General features: G+C 38.0%; 2 protein-coding genes across 2 annotated transcripts; one reads left to right on the top strand and one right to left on the bottom strand.

The window, feature by feature from the left end:
• Nucleotides 1-1,420: 1,420 nt before the first annotated feature.
• On the bottom strand, nt 1,421-2,475 carry LOC110625469 (zinc finger A20 and AN1 domain-containing stress-associated protein 3). The gene is made up of 2 exons (XM_021771068.2): nt 2,092-2,475; nt 1,421-1,980 (listed from the first exon to the last, which is right to left on the bottom strand). The coding sequence occupies exon 2, from the start codon at nt 1,961-1,963 to the stop codon at nt 1,433-1,435; it is 531 nt and encodes a 176-aa protein (XP_021626760.1). The 5' UTR covers nt 1,964-1,980; nt 2,092-2,475; the 3' UTR covers nt 1,421-1,432.
• A 14,850-nt stretch (nt 2,476-17,325) lies between these two features.
• LOC110625749 (UDP-D-apiose/UDP-D-xylose synthase 2) lies at nt 17,326-20,029 on the top strand. The gene is made up of 9 exons (XM_021771372.2): nt 17,326-17,762; nt 18,021-18,113; nt 18,231-18,338; nt 18,520-18,634; nt 18,719-18,852; nt 18,943-19,044; nt 19,125-19,217; nt 19,385-19,520; nt 19,604-20,029. Exons 1-9 carry the CDS (start codon nt 17,502-17,504, stop codon nt 19,705-19,707), a joined length of 1,146 nt encoding a protein of 381 aa, XP_021627064.1. The 5' UTR covers nt 17,326-17,501; the 3' UTR covers nt 19,708-20,029.
• Nucleotides 20,030-20,165: the final 136 nt, after the last annotated feature.

Here is a 20,165-nt window from a genome sequence, read left to right as displayed (position 1 = left end):
TTTGTTGTTGTAGTCATTTGTCAAAAGGACTGCATTTTCCACGAAATATTGCTTACCAACATGCAATGTTAATTCCATCACAACTTCCAAGAAACTTTTTTCTCAGGTTGACTCCAATTTTCTCCTCTTATTTTTTCCATCACCCATTATATTGCTATTATTAATTTATTATTATTATTATTTTAAAATTTTAATATTATATTCATATATAAACCACCTATTATAATTAAAATCCATAATTTTTTCCCTTTTCAATTAAACTACCATAATTGATTGGAAAGACAACCTCTAATGTATCTAGATTTTTCCAATTCAAAATTAAACTTTACTTCTCCAAATCATGATAATGTTATGCAATTACTTATGACATTGTATCCTCGTTTATATGTCCAAACCCCTCAAGTTGCTATATATTAATAAGTTAAGTTGTTCTTTTTATTTATCAATCTACCCATTAATCCATACATGAACCACAACTTTATTTAATAATGCAAATCAAATAAATTTAACAAGTTTTATTTTTTTAATCTATTTATTTCAACCAAGTCTTTTTTTAGACACAAATAAAGGATATTTTATTAAATTTACATGTCAATACAATATTTAAAAATAAAATTTTAGAAATCTTAAAATCCATTTTTCAAAACCAATTAGAAGAAAGAAAAAGTACTATTTGAAAATTTGAAAGAACCAACTACTTAAAATGCGGTAGAAGCAAACTCCCACAACAATAATTAAAATTTTAGCCTTCAAAATCAAATACTACCACCAAAGAGTTGATGGAGTTGCGCTTTTTAATGTCTCCTTCAAGCTTCAAATGCTATACTGCAGCACCTCCTTCTCTTGCTAGGATACAACCACATACACAACTAAATAATAAAACCAATTCAAAGGAAAATTTCTCACCAAAAATCACATTCTTTCCTTTTTAGTTTCTACCAGATAATAATTAAGAAACTAATTACCTCAGGCTCAGGTTGCGAGGTCTTATATCTTTCATCAAATTAATATTTGGATAGATGACCTACTTCTTGTTAGGTTATGCGTAGATTTACCATAACGTTACTTTCCTTACTTTGGTTTATTAAAAATTAATATTTGAAGAATATTATGTTACAGTTTTTTTTTTTTTTTTTTGTTATAAATTTTAAGTTAAAAGTCTTTGGGTGAAATTTAAATTCAAATAAACAATTTTTTTTTGCTAAAAGAAAAAAGAAGGTCGATTAAAATTTCCATTGACTTTACATACAACACATAATAACATCCCCACCGGCCACCACTTCACCATCAAGCCAACATCCTCAGCGGCCGGAGATGCTATTACCAGCAAGCCGGCGGACGGCAACATCATCAAATCTCATTCAATACCCTAAATTCCAAATCACACAGAGAAACATAAATCAAATTTCCATTTTATTTCTCCTTCTCAATTTCAAATTTTTTGCAGCTTCTCTGCCTTCACCATTGGATTGGCCTTAGCAATCTGCTCCTTGCCCATAGCCTTAAAATCAAACGTGCAACCATGCTGCTCCGGGTACCTGTGGCTGCCGCAGAACATCAACCCACACCTGCACTTGAATCCCGTAAGCCCCACGCGCTTCCTGCAAGTCAAGCACCTATTTGGTCGCACCACCGGTGTCTCCTCCTTATCATTCACGGCCACCGTCGCTGAAACTGGCTGATTGCTGCTGATCTCAACGGCGGATGGGTTAGAAATAGAAACTGATGCAGTCGACGATGAGGAAGACGATGACGATGATGATGATGATGATGATGATGATGAGGAGGATGAGGCGGAGACTAGGGTTTGGTTCAACACGAGCTTGGCGTTGGAGGATTGCTGCTCTTTGAGCTGGAGATCACGATAACATTTGGAACAGAGGTTTTGGGTGGCTGGACTTCCAAAGAATCCGCAGTTATTGACGCAGAGACGCTGTGCTTGGCATCTATGTTCTTCCGCCATTTCTATCCCTTCGATTCCTTCCGAATACAACAAGAAATCACAAAAATTAGCATAAAAATCAAAGAATATTTGAATTCAATTCATCATGATAGAAACGAAATAGATGGAAAAGAAAATCTAATTCTTACCTGATTTGAGATATGCCGATTATGGGTTTTGTTTGGCGTTTGTGAGTCTTGAAGATGAGAGAGAGAAAATTAAATAAAGGGAAAGAAAAGGAAAGGAATCTGTGGTTTCTGATTTGGGTCGAGAAAGAAAGAGAGAAAGAAAGAAAATTTGACGGGAAATGGAATCAATCAAGAGCCTGGAAAATTAAATAGAAACCCAAAAGAAAAGCACCCCCAAAGCATAAATATAAAAGAGAAGGAGAAGAGGGAGGGCGATTCCTGACTGTTTATTTGGTCCTTTGCCTGAAGAAGATTCCACCCACCTTCTCTCTTTCTCTCTCTTTCTTTTTTAAACTTTCTTTTTTTCTCTTTCTTTTTCTTTTCTACCAAACAAACGCTGTTTCTCTCTCTACTTAACGCGTTAAATAATCGAGTTTTTAGGATGCCATAAATAAAAAAATAAATAAAAACTTCTGGAAGCCGTTTAAGCTACGTCAAACCTTTACGTTAACACGCCAATTTCGACTTTTTCTTCTGTGGTAGTAACGCCGTTATACATTCTACTCCATATACTAATGAATTTAACAATTTTTAGATAATTTATTATTATTAATTTAATTAAACATTTATAATAAATCATACATAATTTTTAAATAAATACTAATGCAAGTATTATATTTATTGTTATAGTGTTAATTTTATATTAAATTTTGAATAAAATCAAATTAATTTAACTCGATTATATTATCATCAAAATGATCGAATTTTAATTTATTTATAATTATTTTAAATTATATTCATTTTAAATGTATACTTTTTATATATGTTAAAATAATTTTTTAAATTAATAAAATTTAATTTTTATAAAATCTTTAATTTTAAAGAAAAGACTAAAATTTGATTAAATTTATTTAAAGAAATACAAATTAATTTTAAATTTAAGTAAATGTTATAGTGTCATAACGAATCTGTGCTTAAATTTAGGTGGTGTATTGTCTAATTGACTCTATTATTTTAAATATTTTTATTTAAATTTGTGTAATTATTATTTTAATTATGTCCGCATTTTAGTTAATTCAATATAAAGTTAAATATCAATATTTTTTTATAAATTAAAATTATATATTTAATATACTATTTTTAGAAGAAAAAAGAGTGGCGTTGAATGTACGGTTACGATCGCCTGATGGGCTGTGATGGTCAACAACATCAAGCGTAGAACTCTTCTTTTGGATTAGGTGTTTCTGTGGTCTCCACTTGATCTTGACTCTCTCTCTTTTCTCAGCCATTGAAATATTTAGCTCTTTCTTTTCTTTTTTTTTTGAAAAAAAAGCTTTATTCTATTATTTTCTTTTTTTTTTTCAAATTTGCATATTAAGTTTCCAAATTTTGGGTTCACATCATATATATATATGTATATGTTTTAATCATTTTAAAATACATTATTGACTTAATATCGAAGAAGCAAATACTTATAGGCTAAGGCAGAAATGAAAAAGAAAAACAAAATAGATCCAACATATACAACGAATGAAAAAACTTGTCCAGATTCGTTTTATGGTATAATAGAATTCATATAAAAATTAAATAAAATTTATTTATTTGTATTATGAATCAATTGAATTTTTTTAAAAAATTACTTTACTGAGTAACTAATTCAACAATGATCAGTAGATGTAATCATATGAGTGAGTGGGTTTATTTTTTTAAAATGAAATTTGAAATTCACTTATTTCAAAATTAAGCCTTTATTATATATTTTACTTATTTTCTGATATTTAATCTTTTTGCCAAATAAATTTATAGACTTCAACTTTAAGGTTAAATAAACCATGGTCTAATAAAATATTACATTTTAATAATAAATATATTTTTATAATTTTAAAAATTATTTACAATTTCTACATATTTTTTTAAATTTTTATGTAAATTAAAATACTAAATTTTTTATATTTTAAATTAAAAAATATTTTGTTATTCAAAAATAATATTATATTAAATCATGATTTATTTATTCTAAATAAGAATTTATTTAGTTAAAAAGATTGACTTGGACTATTTGGATTTTGATCAAAAGTTTAAGAGCTTATTTATACTTTTAGTCCATGTATTTTGGTGAAACATATAGTTTAGTCTTTATATTATTAAAATTCTACTATTGATTCATTGACATTTGAAAAAAAGTATAAATTAGTTCCTGTCATTAGAAAAAGTTAATTTATTGTTAATTTATATTAAAAATTATAATATCCAGTTAAATTCTGGCGTTGAAATTATAACTTTCTAATGAAATTTCTGTTGGAATTTAGAATCACGGGACCAAAAACTTTAAAAGATTTCATATTCGACCATTGAATGTGGTTTTTTTTCAGCTTACTTATAAATAGTTGTCAGTCCGAAAAAAAAATTTATCTCCATTTCACGTAGTTGTCAATTCAGCCAAAATTTTTGAAACTTTGAGTTTGTTTCTTCAATTTTCTTCAAAAAAAACTCACAATTATTTATTTTGTTTTGAAATTAAGGTTTTGAATTTAAAAGGTTTCAAACATAAGGTTTTATTTCAAAAACCTCCTCATCCTTCCTCCTCGTTGTTAGAGAATAACATGTTCAAGGTAGCCTCTAATTTCAATCCATTTATATTTTTAACTTGTATGTGATACTTTCCCTTGCATGTGAGTCATGTGTTTGGTTTCAAGTTTAAAGTTTTGATTTATGGGTTTTAGAGAAAATTTGTATCGTTTTGATGTGATGAATGCATGTTAAAATTTATGTTAGTTTAAAAAGTTCTTTATGCTCTGAGTTGCAAATATATGGTTTTTAGCTGTTGTATATAAGTTCAGTTGTGTTTTGGAGCTGTTGACAAAAAGCAGAATCGGATTATGTATTAAAGAAGAATTCAAGTTTGACCATCAAACTTGTCTATGAGGGCAGTCTTACCTACTTTCGAAAGTTTGACTTTCAAATTTGTAAGGAGACTTTAGACTGCTGAACTTGTCATGGAAAGTCCATTGTCTAGCCATTTTTAGCTCGTTTTCTATATGATTTCTTATATACTTTTATGGGTTTTTGGATTAGCTTTAAAAGTTGTAAAAGTTATGTTTGGTCATTCATTTAAGTCCATTTATGTAGGATCGAATTTAGAAAACTGTAAAGACCGACAGTGAGATAACTACTTTAAAGCTAGACTTGCATCAATCATACGTGAGTAGAACTAAACTAAACTACTATCTTAAAATAAATCAAATGTTTTAAGAATGTTCATGTATCATAAATGTTATGCGTATATTATCAGTTTTTTTTTTTGCATTAGAATTAATAAATATGATGTATTGTATAATTAATTGTTGTTATGGATGGCTGTCAAATGACCCATTATTCCTCGAACATATTATATTATGCATTCTACGCCCCTGACACTATGGATATATTATGTTATATTTAAGAGAAAGTTCTAAGAAGTATCTGCTGTGAGTTAAATGCTAGGCTGTAGGCTCTAGTTATGCTATGTATGACAGATATTTATTAAACTGTTTTATATCATGTTTATGCTCACTAAACTCTAATCGCTTATCCTATAATCTCATATTTGCAAGATCAGAGTTAGTTTGAAAGTTGAACAATGTCCTATGGTATAACTCTCATGTAATAGTTTAGATGGGTACATATAATGTATTGTGGTAGACATATATCATATTGTGGTTTAAAATTGTGTTTTGTTCGAATTTCTTTTTATGATCTCTCGTTAATAATATTGTTATATAAAAGTTTTAAGTTTAAATTATGTTTAAAACAAACTGAGGTACGAAATCTTGACCATATTAGAATATTTAATAATAGTTATAGTATGAGTTTATATTTTCAGTTATGTATATATGCACATGTCGAACCACATGTGATGAAAATATTTATGTACGTTTTAAAATTATATTTGAAATTATATGAAATATAATAAGATGTACAATATACTTGTAACGAGTTCGGACGACCTTAAATCTGTAACGACCCGAAAATCGGACCGCTACCGGCGCTAGGATCCGGGTCGACTTAAGGCTGCCGGGACCCGTAGCAAGCCTGACATATAACCTGTAAACCTGTTTAATCCCATACATGATCAAGAAAATACATAAAAATTCAAAACATTTCCTTCAAACATCCAACTCAACCTGAACATATACTGCACATAGTCATAATCATAATTATGATCCCTCTGTGGGACCTCAACAATGCCCCAAAGGGCAAATACGTCATGAGATGAGTTGGCTTCCATAACATAATAAAATATTTTGATCATGTAATAAAAGGGATACCTCAATACATAATGTCAAGCACAATATATAATCCTCAATATCATTACACATAACATAACTATAATATACTGAAATCTCTTACATTACATCATAATACAACTGTCATGTCCACAACTAACTATTACATATACACTTCATATCTCTGGCTAACCTCCTGGTCTACCCTGTACCTGCACATCTGGGGTTAGGGGAGAGGGGTGAGCTACAAAGCCCAGTGAGCAGAATAGTGAAAACATATATTTAAAATCTCATGCCATTATGTAATGCAACACATCACAACAAATCACATCTCGGATGGTATTGTCACCAATAGTCCTCTACATAGTCCAATTGTGCCGGGACGTAGAATGGGTACAACCGGTCTTTCCCTTAACATAACATATCATACAGTCCAACTGTGCCAGAGACGTAGAATGGGTACAACCTGGACTTCCTCTTACATCGTGCCAGGGACGTAGAATGGGTACAACCTGGACTTCCATACCATATCATGCCATAACATCATCATATCATATGAGGACTAAAGGATCATCCAATGACCAATCCACATCAACATCATAAATGCAATGCAACATATTCGTGAATACTAATGCAAGTAACCTACTATATCTCATGGCATTCATGATGCATGGATCATGCTCAAAATTCATATTTCGTTTATTTTAAAACTTAAAGTTTATTCCACTCACCTCTGGCTAGCTCTGACAAACTCTGTAGCAGCTGGCTCACTGCTGGGGTCCTCGGTTCCTCGGGTCCGAACCTACACAGGTGGACTCCAATGAGGGACCAAACATACATAATCATAACTCTAACATACTCCCCAAAAACCCCCTATAACATCATGAAATCATCACATAAAAATATGCAAGAAATGGCTGAACAGGGCACTTTCGGCGGCAGGTTCGGCGGCCGAAAGTCCCTCCAGAGCCGAAAGTCAGGCAGGTTCGGCGGCACCTTCGGCGGCCGAAACTCCCAGACAGAGGCGAAACTCATGCATGTTCGGCGGCACCTTCGGCGGCCGAAAGTCCCAGACAGAGACGAAAGTCTCTTTTCGGGGGCAACTTCGGCAGCCGAAAGGCCTACCTCCCCAGCCATGTTCGGCGGCCGAAAGCTCCTTCGGCTGCCGAACCTGGTTTCTGCAAAAGGGCAGAAACTTGGCTCCTTTATGCACATTTGCCTCCCAACTCTCAAATCATGCATAAACTTGATCTAAAACATGCATAAACACCATATATCACACCTAGGGGTCTCAAACTATCAAATACCCCAACTACAACACTTCAAACACACATTGTTCATCACAACATTAAAACCCATAAACTCATCAATATGCCTAAACATGCATCTCTACTCATAAAACGACTTAAAACTTACTTAAAACATATAAGGAGCTTAAGATCGGCTCTTACCTCTTGAAGATCGAGAGGGAGACGACCTAAACTTGGAGATCCACGAAAATGAGCTCCTGAGTTCCCAAAGCTCCAAAACTTGTTTCAAAAGTTCAAAACCTTCAATGCAAGCTTAAAACTCAAGAAAAATGGTGGGGATTTGAAGGAAGAACACTAGATTTGGAAGAGGGAGGTCGGAAGCTAGCTGTGGCCGAAAATGGGAGAAAGCTCGCCCATTTCGGCTAAGTGACCCTTTTATAGTGGCTGGCCAGGCCACGTTCGGGGGCCGAACTTGCCTCCGCATGCATGCCATGTTCGGCGGCCGAACTTGACTTTCGGCGGCCGAACCTGAACTTCCCTCGCTCATGCTTTCGGGGGCCTAACGTGCCTCCAAAACGCATGTATGTTCGGCGGCCGAACTTGACTTTCGGCGGCCGAACCTGGGTTTTCCTCCAAAGACTTTTCATGCAAAACTCCTTAAATTTTCATACTTAAAACCATGAAATACCTTAAAACATTTTATGAAAACATGTTTCTACCCTACTAGAGACTTCCGTCATCCGAGATTCCACCGGACGGTAGGAATTCCGATACCGGAGTCTAGCCGGGTATTACATTCTCCCCCCCTTAAGAACATTCGTCCCCGAATGTACCTCAACTAGCACACATAGCATGGCATAAAACATAACATACATACATAGCACATAAACACAAAGAGATCTAACCTTAAAAGAGATGAGGGTACTGCTGGAGCATAGACTCCCGTGTCTCCCAAGTGCATTCTTCCAAGTTGTGGTGGTTCCACAGGACTTTCACCATCGGGATTTCCTTGTTTCTTAGCTTTCTGATCTGGGTGTCTAGGATCCGTACTGGCTGTTCAACATAAGTGAGATCCTCTTGGACCTCCACATCAGGCTCACTAAGAACCTTGCTCGGATCTGACACAAACTTCCTCAACATTGAAACATGGAAAACCGGATGGATTCTTTCCATTGAAGCAGGTAGATCCAGCTTGTACGATACATTCCCAATCTTTTGCAAGATTTCGAAGGGTCCGATGTATCGTGGGGCTAGTTTACCTTTCTTCCCGAAGCGAACCACTCCCTTCATTGGAGACACCTTGAGCAATACCAGATCCCCCTCCTGAAACTCTAACTGTCTCCTGCGGACGTCTGCATAGCTTTTCTGTCTGCTTGCAGCAGTCTTGATTCTCTCTCTGATTATGGGTACCACCCTGCTGGTGATCTCTACTAGCTCAGGCCCTGCTAAGGCCTTTTCTCCAACTTCCTCCCAGCAAACAGGTGATCTACACTTCCTTCCGTACAAAGCTTCATATGGAGCCATCCCGATGCTAGCATGATGGCTGTTGTTGTAGGCAAACTCCACCAAAGGTAGATGCTGCCTCCAAGAACCGCCAAAGTCCAGCACGCACATTCTGAGCATATCCTCGATAGTCTGGATGGTCCTTTCTGACTGTCCGTCAGTCTGGGGATGGAAGGCAGTACTGAAATCCAACCTGGTACCCATGGCATTCTGCAGACTCCGCCAAAATCTGGAGGTGAACTGGGGCCCTCTATCTGACACTATCGAAACAGGAACCCCATGCAGCCTGACGATCTCGTCCACATACACCTGCGCTAACTTGTCCACAGAGTAGCCACTCCTGACGGGAATGAAGTGAGCAGATTTGGTGAGTCTGTCCACGATCACCCATATGGAGTCCACTCTGTTGGACGCCGCCGGTAACCCCACTACGAAGTCCATAGCTATATTTTCCCATTTCCACTCAGGAATAGGTAGCGGGTTAAGCATTCCAGCCGGCTTCTGATGTTCCAGCTTCACCCTCTGACACACTTCGCAGGCTGACACGAACTGTGTCACTTCTTTCTTCATAGCTGGCCACCAATAAACCTTCTTTAGATCTTGATACATCTTGGTGGCTCCGGGGTGAATGTTGTATCTTGCATTATGAGCCTCTCTCATAATGTCTCCTTTCAGTCCGATGTCATCTGGTACACATAGTCTACTCCCATAGCGGAGGATCCCCTTGCTATCAAATCTGAACTCACTGTCATTGCCTGACTGAACAGTCCTGGCAATCTTCACTAACTCCGGGTCCTCATGCTGTTTCTGAGCCACTTGCTCCAGAAACACGGGTGCTACTCTCATCTGGGCCACCAAGGCACCTGTACCAGACAACTCCATCTGTAGACCTTCCTCAATAAGCTTGTAGAACTCCTTCACCACTGGCCTCCTTTCTGCCGATATGTGGGATAAACTGCCTAGTGACTTCCGGCTTAGGGCGTCTGCCACGACATTCGCCTTACCCGGATGATACTGGATCTTGCAATCATAGTCACTCAGCAGTTCCACCCATCTCCTCTGTCTCAGATTCAGATCTCTTTGACTCAAGATGTACTGCAGGCTCTTATGATCTGTAAAGATCTCACATTTTACCCCATAGAGGTAGTGCCTCCACATTTTGAGTGCAAAGATTACTACTGCCATCTCCAGGTCATGTGTGGGGTAATTCAACTCATGCTTCTTCAGCTGCCTAGAAGCATAAGCGATCACCCTCTCATTCTGCATTAGAACACAACCCAATCCCACACGGGACGCATCACAAAAGACTGTAAAGTCCTCATCACCAGATGGCAGAGCTAAAACTGGTGCTGAAGTCAACCTTTTCTTAAGCTCTTCAAAGCTCTCTTCGCACTGGTCGGTCCACACAAACTTCTTATTCTTCCTGGTTAACCTGGTCAGAGGAGCTGCTATCTTTGAGAAGTCCTGAACGAACCTCCTGTAGTAACCTGCCAAACCCAAAAAACTTCTAATCTCTGTCACTGAAGTGGGTCTAGGCCAGTTAGCCACAGTTTCTGTCTTCTTGGGGTCTACCTCTATACCATTCTCTGATACTACATGCCCCAAGAACGAAATGCTCCTCAGCCAGAACTCACATTTAGAGAACTTGGCATACAAGCCATGTTCCCTCAAAGTCTGCAAGACCAACCGCAGATGATGGGCATGCTCCTCTGCATTCCTGGAATACACCAAGATATCATCTATGAAGACAATAACGAAGTGATCCAGGTATTAACTAAACACTCTGTTCATGAGATCCATGAATGCTGCAGGGGCGTTGGTCAACCCGAACGGCATTACAAGGAACTCAAAATGCCCATATCTGGTCCTGAAAGCTGTCTTTGGCACATCTTCTTCTCTGATCCTTAGCTGATGGTACCCCGATCTCAGATCTATTTTGGAGAAACAACCTGCTCCTGCTAACTGATCGAATAGATCATCGATCCTTGGCAAAGGGTACCTATTCTTGGTAGTGACCTTGTTCAACTGCCTGTAGTCGATACAAAGCCTAAGGGATCCATCCTTCTTTCTCACAAACAAGACCGGAGCACCCCAAGGTGAGGTACTCTGTCGGATGAAACCCTTTTCTACCAGCTCTTGCAACTGTTCCTTCAACTCCTTTAACTCGGCTGGGGCCATCCTGTAGGGAGGGATAGAGATCGGTCTAGTTCCAGGCACCAACTCTATCTCGAACTCTATCTCCCTAGCAGGTGGTAAACCTGGAAGCTCATCAGGAAAGACATCCTGAAACTCTCTGACAACTGGCACCGAGGCCGGCTCCCTGACCTGACTGTCTAGCTCTCTCACATGAGCTAAGTACCCCTGACATCCCTTCCTAAGCAACCTACGAGCCTGAAGAGCTGATATCAAACCTCTAGGCGTGCCCCTCTTGTCTCCCCTGAAGACGACCTCTGACCCGTTCTGATCTCTGAACCTGACTACCTTGTCCCTGCAGTCCAAGGTAGCACCATGGGTAGATAGCCAATCCATCCCTAGAATGACGTCAAAGTCTGTCAAATCTAGAACCACAAGGTCGGCAGAGAGGCATCTTCCCTCAATAAAAACTGGACTGTACTGGCAGACTGACACTGCCACTGACGGGTCACACTTGGGTCCACTGACCCATAGGGGACACTCTAACCCAGAGACTATCAGACCCAACCTCTCAACGGCTCTCGGAGCAATAAATGAATGAGATGCACCTGGGTCCATTAATGCATACACATCAGAACACCCAATGACGAGATTACCTGACACCACGGTGTTGGATGTGTTAGCCTCCTGCTGAGTCATGGTGAAGATCCTGGCTGGAGCTGATGGACCTTCACCTCGGGAACCAGAAGAAGAGGCTGCCCCTCTCCCTCTACCTCTGCCACTGCCCTGAGTTGTGGCTGGAACTGCTGGCTGTGCCACACTACCAGAAGCTGTCTGCTGGGGCTGGCCCATAAAAGGCGCTCTAGGACACTCCCGAGCTATGTGTCCCTCCTGTCCACATCTAAAACATGTGTTAGTCCCAGCTCGACACACTCCCCTGTGTGGTCTTCCACATCTCTGGCATTCTGTACCATCTGAGCCTGAGCTCGAGCCACCGCCAAATCCCAAACCGGATTTCAACTTGTTCCAAAACTTATTCTTCTTCGGCTTCCTGGTGGTGTTATCCCACCTCTTCTTTCCTGAGCTCTGAGAAGAGAACCCTGGTCCTCCTCTGCCTGGGGTCTTAACCCCTGAAGACTGGGTCACTGACTGCTTCACTGACCCCTCAACTATAGCACTCGCTTCCATCCTTCGAGCCATATCCACCACAGTGTGGAAACTTTCTCTCTCAGCTGACTGAACTAACGAGGAGTACCTGGAATGCAGCTTCATAACATATTTCTTGGCTTTCTTCGTATCTGTATCTAGAGCTTGCCCTGAAAAAGGCAATAGCTCTAAGAATTTATCCGTGAACTCCTCTACACCCATGTGCTCTGACTGCCTCAGTTGCTCAAACTCAATCATCTTCAGTTCTCTGGAACTGTCTGGAAAAGCCCATCCAGCGAACTCATTTGCAAATTCTTCCCATGTCATACCGTCTAGTCTCGGGTCCACATAACACTTGAACCATTCCCGTGCCTTCTTGCACTTTAAAGTGAACCCTGCCATCTGAATGGCCCTGCTGTCACTTGCCCCTAGCTCATCAGTTATTGTCTTCACCACTCTCAGATACTCAAAGGGGTCATCCCCTGACTTGTATTTGGGAGCATCCAGCTTGAGGTAATCTGTCATCTTTACCTTGCTCCCATCAGCTGAGCTAGGTCTAGGAGGTTGAGTAACTGGGGCTGCTGGTTCTGTAGGTGGTGGAGGTGGAGGTGCAGCATTCCCCGAGGTGGGGTTTGCCGGGTTTGGATAGAAGGGTGAGGGTGGATAAGCTGGGTATTCTGTGTAAGGCGGATAGAAAGGTGGATAAGGCATGTAGGTAGGGTAGGGGTTAAAGCTGGAGTAATCCGATGTACCTCCCATCGGATACCCTGAACCCTGTGGGAAGGGTGGATAATGGGGTGGAAAACCATACCCCGAGGCCTGAACGCCTCCCTGAGACTCCCCTGTCCCTTCTTCCTCCATGCTCACATCCAGGTTCCCATCCCTCCTCTGATCCTCTTCCATAACCTCCCTCACATCTGAAGAACTTCCTCCTCTATCTGTCCCCCTTCTGCTAGCATCAAAAGACCTTCTAGGGTCCCTTGACACCCTTTCTCTGTTGGCTCTACAAGACATTGCCCTAGGCAATGTGGGAGGACGGGCGCTCGTGCCCTCATCCTCAGGTGGCACTCCAGTCAATCTTGCCGATCGACGAGTTCCCCTCATCCTGTTTTCTGAAAAAAACAGTACACATCAAGCAAGCATTAGCATCATATGGTTCATGTGGGCACACATGAACCCTCATCACATAAACATATCATAGCATATCATAGCATCAATGCACATGTATATAATCATGGCATTTCACCTCATCATGCAAGACAGGACTCAACATCCTATCCTAGTGGACATGACCTCCTATTGTGCTTGACCTTCTATAACATCTATGAGCCCGACACTCTAGGTCCGATCCTATGAACCTAGGGCTCTGATACCATTCTGTAACGACCCGAAAATCGGACCGCTATCGGCGCTAGGATCCGGGTCGACTTAAGGCCGCCGGGACCCGTAGCAAGCCTGACATATAACCTGTAAACCTGTTTAATCCCATACATGATCAAGAAAATACATAAAAATTCAAAACCTTTCCTTCAAACATCCAACTCAACCTGAACATATACTGCACATAGTCATAATCATAATTATGATCCCTCTGTGGGACCTCAACAATGCCCCAAAGGGCAAATACGTCATGAGATGAGTTGGCTTCCATAACATAATAAAATATTTTGATCATGTAATAAAAGGGATACCTCAATACATAATGTCAAGCACAATATCTAATCCTCAATATCATTACACATAACATAACTATAATATACTGAAATCTCTTACATTACATCATAATACAACTGTCATGTCCACAACTAACTATTACATATACACTTCATATCTCTGGCTAACCTCCTGGTCTACCCTGTACCTGCACATCTGGGGTTAGGGGAGAGGGGTGAGCTACAAAGCCCAGTGAGCAGAATAGTGAAAACATATATTTAAAATCTCATGCCATTATGTAATGCAACACATCACAACAAATCACATCTCGGATGGTATTGTCACCAATAGTCCTCTACATAGTCCAATTGTGCCGGGACGTAGAATGGGTACAACCGGTCTTTCCCTTAACATAACATATCATACAGTCCAACTGTGCCAGAGACGTAGAATGGGTACAACCTGGACTTCCTCTTACATCGTGCCAGGGACGTAGAATGGGTACAACCTGGACTTCCATACCATATCATGCCATAACATCATCATATCATATGAGGACTAAAGGATCATCCAATGACCAATCCACATCAACATCATAAATGTAATGCAACATATTCGTGAATACTAATGCAAGTAACCTACTATATCTCATGGCATTCATGATGCATGGATCATGCTCAAAATTCATATTTCGTTTATTTTAAAACTTAAAGTTTATTCCACTCACCTCTGGCTAGCTCTGACAAACTCTGTAGCAGCTGGCTCACTGCTGGGGTCCTCGGTTCCTCGGGTCCGAACCTACACAGGTGGACTCCAATGAGGGACCAAACATACATAATCATAACTCTAACATACTCCCCAAAAACCCCCTATAACATCATGAAATCATCACATAAAAATATGCAAGAAATGGCTGAACAGGGCACTTTCGGCAGCAGGTTCGGCGGCCGAAAGTCCCTCCAGAGCCGAAAGTCAGGCAGGTTCGGCGGCACCTTCGGCGGCCGAAACTCCCAGACAGAGGCGAAACTCATGCATGTTCGGCGGCACCTTCGGCGGCCGAAAGTCCCAGACAGAGACGAAAGTCTCTTTTCGGGGGCAACTTCGGCAGCCGAAAGGCCTGCCTCCCCAGCCATGTTCGGCGGCCGAAAGCTCCTTCGGCTGCCGAACCTGGTTTCTGCAAAAGGGCAGAAACTTGGCTCCTTTATGCACATTTGCCTCCCAACTCTCAAATCATGCATAAACTTGATCTAAAACATGCATAAACACCATATATCACACCTAGGGGTCTCAAACTATCAAATACCCCAACTACAACACTTCAAACACACAAAATCAACACACATTGTTCATCACAACATTAAAACCCATAAACTCATCAATATGCCTAAACATGCATCTCTACTCATAAAACGACTTAAAACTTACTTAAAACATATAAGGAGCTTAAGATCGGCTCTTACCTCTTGAAGATCGAGAGGGAGACGACCTAAACTTGGAGATCCACGAAAATGAGCTCCTGAGTTCCCAAAGCTCCAAAACTTGTTTCAAAAGTTCAAAACCTTCAATGCAAGCTTAAAACTCAAGAAAAATGGTGGGGATTTGAAGGAAGAACACTAGATTTGGAAGAGGGAGGTCGGAAGCTAGCTGTGGCCGAAAATGGGAGAAAACTCGCCCATTTCGGCTAAGTGACCCTTTTATAGTGGCTGGCCAGGCCACGTTCGGGGGCCGAACTTGCCTCCGCATGCATGCCATGTTCGGCGGCCGAACTTGACTTTCGGCGGCCGAACCTGAACTTCCCTCGCTCATGCTTTCGGGGGCCTAACGTGCCTCCAAAACGCATGTATGTTCGGCGGCCGAACTTGACTTTCGGCGGCCGAACTTGGGTTTTCCTCCAAAGACTTTTTATGCAAAACTCCTTAAATTTTCATACTTAAAACCATGAAATACCTTAAAACATTTTATGAAAACATGTTTCTACCCTACTAGAGACTTCCGTCATCCGAGATTCCACCGGACGGTAGGAATTCCGATACCGGAGTCTAGCCGGGTATTACAAAATCGATCTGAACTCTAACGTTAATAATAATCTAATTTTCGGATATTAAAAAATATCAAAATATCTTTTAATATAAATTTAACCATAAATATTTTAACTATTTACAAATAAATACATACAATTTTACAAGTTGATTTTAAATAATATAAATAAATGTTTCTAATATTATAGTTATTTATTGTTAATTCCTATAATTTTAGAAATTAATTCCTACATATTATAATTATTTACAAATAAGATTTTATATTTACGAATTGATTCTAAATATTTAATTATTTATAAATTAATGCCAACATATTTTAACTATTTATAAATAAGTTTATCTATTTTTACAAATTGCTTCTTAATTACTTCATTAATAATATGTTTTTTATGTTATAAATAAATTTCAAAATATTATAATTATTTATGAAAAACCCCTATACTTTTATAAATTAATCTCAAAATATTATAATTATTTAGAATTAATCCCGATAATTTTACAAAAATGATCTCTGCTCATTTAAGGATAGGTCAATATATTTTACAAATTGATCTCTAAAATATTTTAATTATTTATATCATTTTATAATTCATCGCTTAATATTATTTTATTTACGAATAAACTCATAATATTTTTTATAATTAATTATTAATATTTATAAATATAAATTTATATTTTTATAAATTAATTGCAAAACATTATAGTTATTTGTAAATAACTATAATCTTTCCCAAATTTTCCTAAATATTATGATTATTTTTTAATAAGATCCCTTACATTTTTACAATTTAATCAAATTGATTCATAAATACTATAATTATTTATAAATAAGTTCTTAAAGTTACAAATTAAGCTCTACATATTTAGGATCAATTTGTAAAATATAAAGACTTATTTGTAGATGAGTATATTATTTATAATCAATTTGTAAAATTACAACTAGTTATTCATAGATAGTAAATTTATAATAATATTTTAATGAAACAAAAAAATTTAAATTTAAATTAATTAATTAACTAAAAAATTTAATTAAATATCAAGAACTTTATTGTTTTAAATGAAAACTATATATTAAAAGTATTTCGATCAATTTTTATTAAAATTAACGGTCAAATAATTTGTTTCTAACAACAGAAATTAACGTACATATTTTTTAAAATATGAAAAAAAATTAATAATAAAATTTTAAAAACACCAAGATTAAACCTCGCATTTATAAACTAGTTTATCATTAGTCGAAGTCGTCAGCAAGTAGAAATCAGTCACTGATCACGTTTGAAATTGCGACAATACCCCTGTGCGTAGTCTCTAACTGTTAGCTGTCAGTTGCAGCTTCCCTCTATTTGCCGCTTAAAAAGCAGTTACAAAGTGACACTCTGCCTCCAACCTTCTCTCAATCTCTCTGCAAATTCTGCATCGCCCATTTCTTCTTTACTTCTACAATGGCGAAGCTCAACTTAGATGGCAAAGAGATCAAACCCCTAAAAATCTGCGTGATTGGCGATGGCGACTTCATTGGAGCATGCCTCTGCGAGAAGATCATATATGATTCCCCTCACCAGGTCACCCTTATGGATGAATCTCACAAGATCAAGCATCTCTTTGGCGGTAATGCCGCACGGATCGACCGCTTTTCTTACTTAAATATCGACGTCCCCGCTGATGTAGCTCGCCTTCAGCCAGTTCTGGATGCCGCCGATATTGTAAGCGGGTCTTCTTGTTAATTTCTTGGTTTTCTTGTGTTCTTTTGATGATTTTCATGTGGCTTTTTGCTTTCTTTGTGTTTGTCAATATGTTTGGTGGTCGTATCAGTTTTTGTTTGTTTAGATTATCAGTGTTGGTACCGTAACTCTCTTCATGCAAGTATTTTGTGTAATTTTTGGAGTCCATTGGAGGTAAAATGGTGAAAGGGTTACTGTTTCCTTGACAAGAAATGATAATATAATTATTTTGCTGTGTAGCTTATCAATATTCCGGCAGTTTGCCTTCCAGCTGATTACAGTACCAGGACATTTGATACAATTAAAAGCAACTTCCTTGATGTAGTTCCACTGGTGGGTTTTAGGAATTTTAAGATTTCTTTAATTGGTTTTAACAGTTTGATTTTGTACTTGATTTTTCAACTCTTTTTGTGCTTATTTTGGAATCTGGGTACAATTTGATTTGAATAGATTGAATACTGTAGTGAGAAAAACAAACGTCTCATTCATTTGTCTAGCTCTGAAGTTTATGGAAAGACTACTGCGGGCTATTTGCTAAAAGACGATCCTCTTCGAAAGGTATAGTTACACGGTCTTGTGTTAAACTTTCTGGCGTTAATTTTTCATTTTCTCGTTTTGTTCATCTGATAGATGATTTCTTGCTACATTCTGAGTTTCTACTATTTGATTTATGTAATTTATCAATGTTGGTTCATGCTTCTTGTAAGTCTTCTGAGGCCATAAAATTGACTATGTCCAGGACCCCAAATTTTATGTTCTCAAAGAAGATGAGTCCCCATGTATCTTAGGCTCAATTGATAAACGAAGATGGTCCTACGCCTGTGCGCAGCAATTGACTGAAAGGCTAATATCTGGTAGAGAAGTTGATTGATCCATTTATGTTCCCTTTCTTTTGTTTGCTACATCAGAGTTTTACCTGACACTCGAGTACTATGCAGCTGAGGGTGATGAGCATGGCCTTGAGTATACCATTGTAAGAGCTTTCAACTGGGTCGGTCCAAGAATGGACTTTATTCCTGGCGTTGATGGCCCATGTAACGGAGTCCCAACTGTTTTAACTTCCTTCAGTAATGTAATTCAAGCTTGTTCAATCCTGTTGTTTTGTTACTGCATATGTACTTTTGTTGCAGAGATACTGTTTTCTGACGATCTCTAATTTCAGAGTCTCTTGCGTCGAGAGCCACTCAAACTTGTTGATGGTGGATATTATCTAAGAACTTTTTGCTTTATTGAGGATGCAATGGTAGCTCTTCTTCTAATGATTGTGAGTTAAATTTATAAACTTTTGTCGCCCATACATGAATATTCCTATGGAAGTTGGGTTTCATGAGTTATCTTGCTCAGGATAACCCAGAAAGGGCAAATGGGCAGATATTCAATGTGGGCAATCCAAACACTGAGATTTCAATCAAAGAACTAGCAAACCTGATGATACGGGTAATGCTGGAAGCAACCTGCCTACTCTTTCTTTCCAAAGATTTTTCTTTTTGAGAATTAGGACACACACCGACAATAACCATTAAATTCAAGTAAAAACCAACGCAATTTTGATAAGTCTTTCCAAAAGTTGAGTTCTTGCTAACTAGTGTAATTTATTTATGAAGGTGCATGCAAAGTTTAACAGAGAGCCTCGTTCTAACTATTCAACAGTCGCTGTGAGCTCCGAGGTTTTCTATGGTAAAGGCTATGATGACTGTGATAGGCGTATTCCTGACATGACTATTATTAACAGGCAACTTGGTAAGTACTGATTATTCATATTTCACTTTTATGATTTTTTATCTCTTCAGTATTGTCTGAAATGTTTTTTTAACTGCATACAGGCTGGAAACCAAAGTTCACTCTTCAAGAAATCGTGGAAGTTTTTCTTATATATCAACATAAAACTTATTCCAAGAGTGAGAGATCTTCAAATCGAGCTTCTTGAGCCCTTTCTCGGTTCATACAGACAATCCAATCTTTTGTCATACAAAAACTACACTATTATAAGAGGCAGTTGTGAGAAATACAATCACTACAGCCGTGGCATATTAAACTTCACAAACATAAAAGTAGAAATTCATCATGCTCCTGTTCTTAGTCTAAAATGAAATGCTTAGACAATGTATGAAAGAATTCATTTTCAGGTTGACATAACAGTAAATCTAAAGTTCACTTTTTCTCGTTGATGGATATTTCAGTAGCATATCAATGTTTAATTGTTACTGTGATTGCAGAAATTTCTGATCCAGTCTGACAGAATTTTCATAGACATATCACTAACTAGATATTAATAATCAACCCAGTGACATATCAAATGTTGCGACATCTTAATGAAGCTACCCTGCCCTGAAAGTTGAAAATATAGTTTCAGGAAAGAAATGCAAATCCACAATTTATGCTAGA

The sequence above is a fragment of the Manihot esculenta genome, chromosome 11, assembly GCF_001659605.2.
Source record: "Manihot esculenta cultivar AM560-2 chromosome 11, M.esculenta_v8, whole genome shotgun sequence".
Taxonomy (NCBI): domain Eukaryota; kingdom Viridiplantae; phylum Streptophyta; class Magnoliopsida; order Malpighiales; family Euphorbiaceae; genus Manihot; species Manihot esculenta.
The sequence above is the reverse complement of the archived record's forward strand: the minus strand, read 5'-3'. Positions and strand labels throughout refer to the sequence as shown.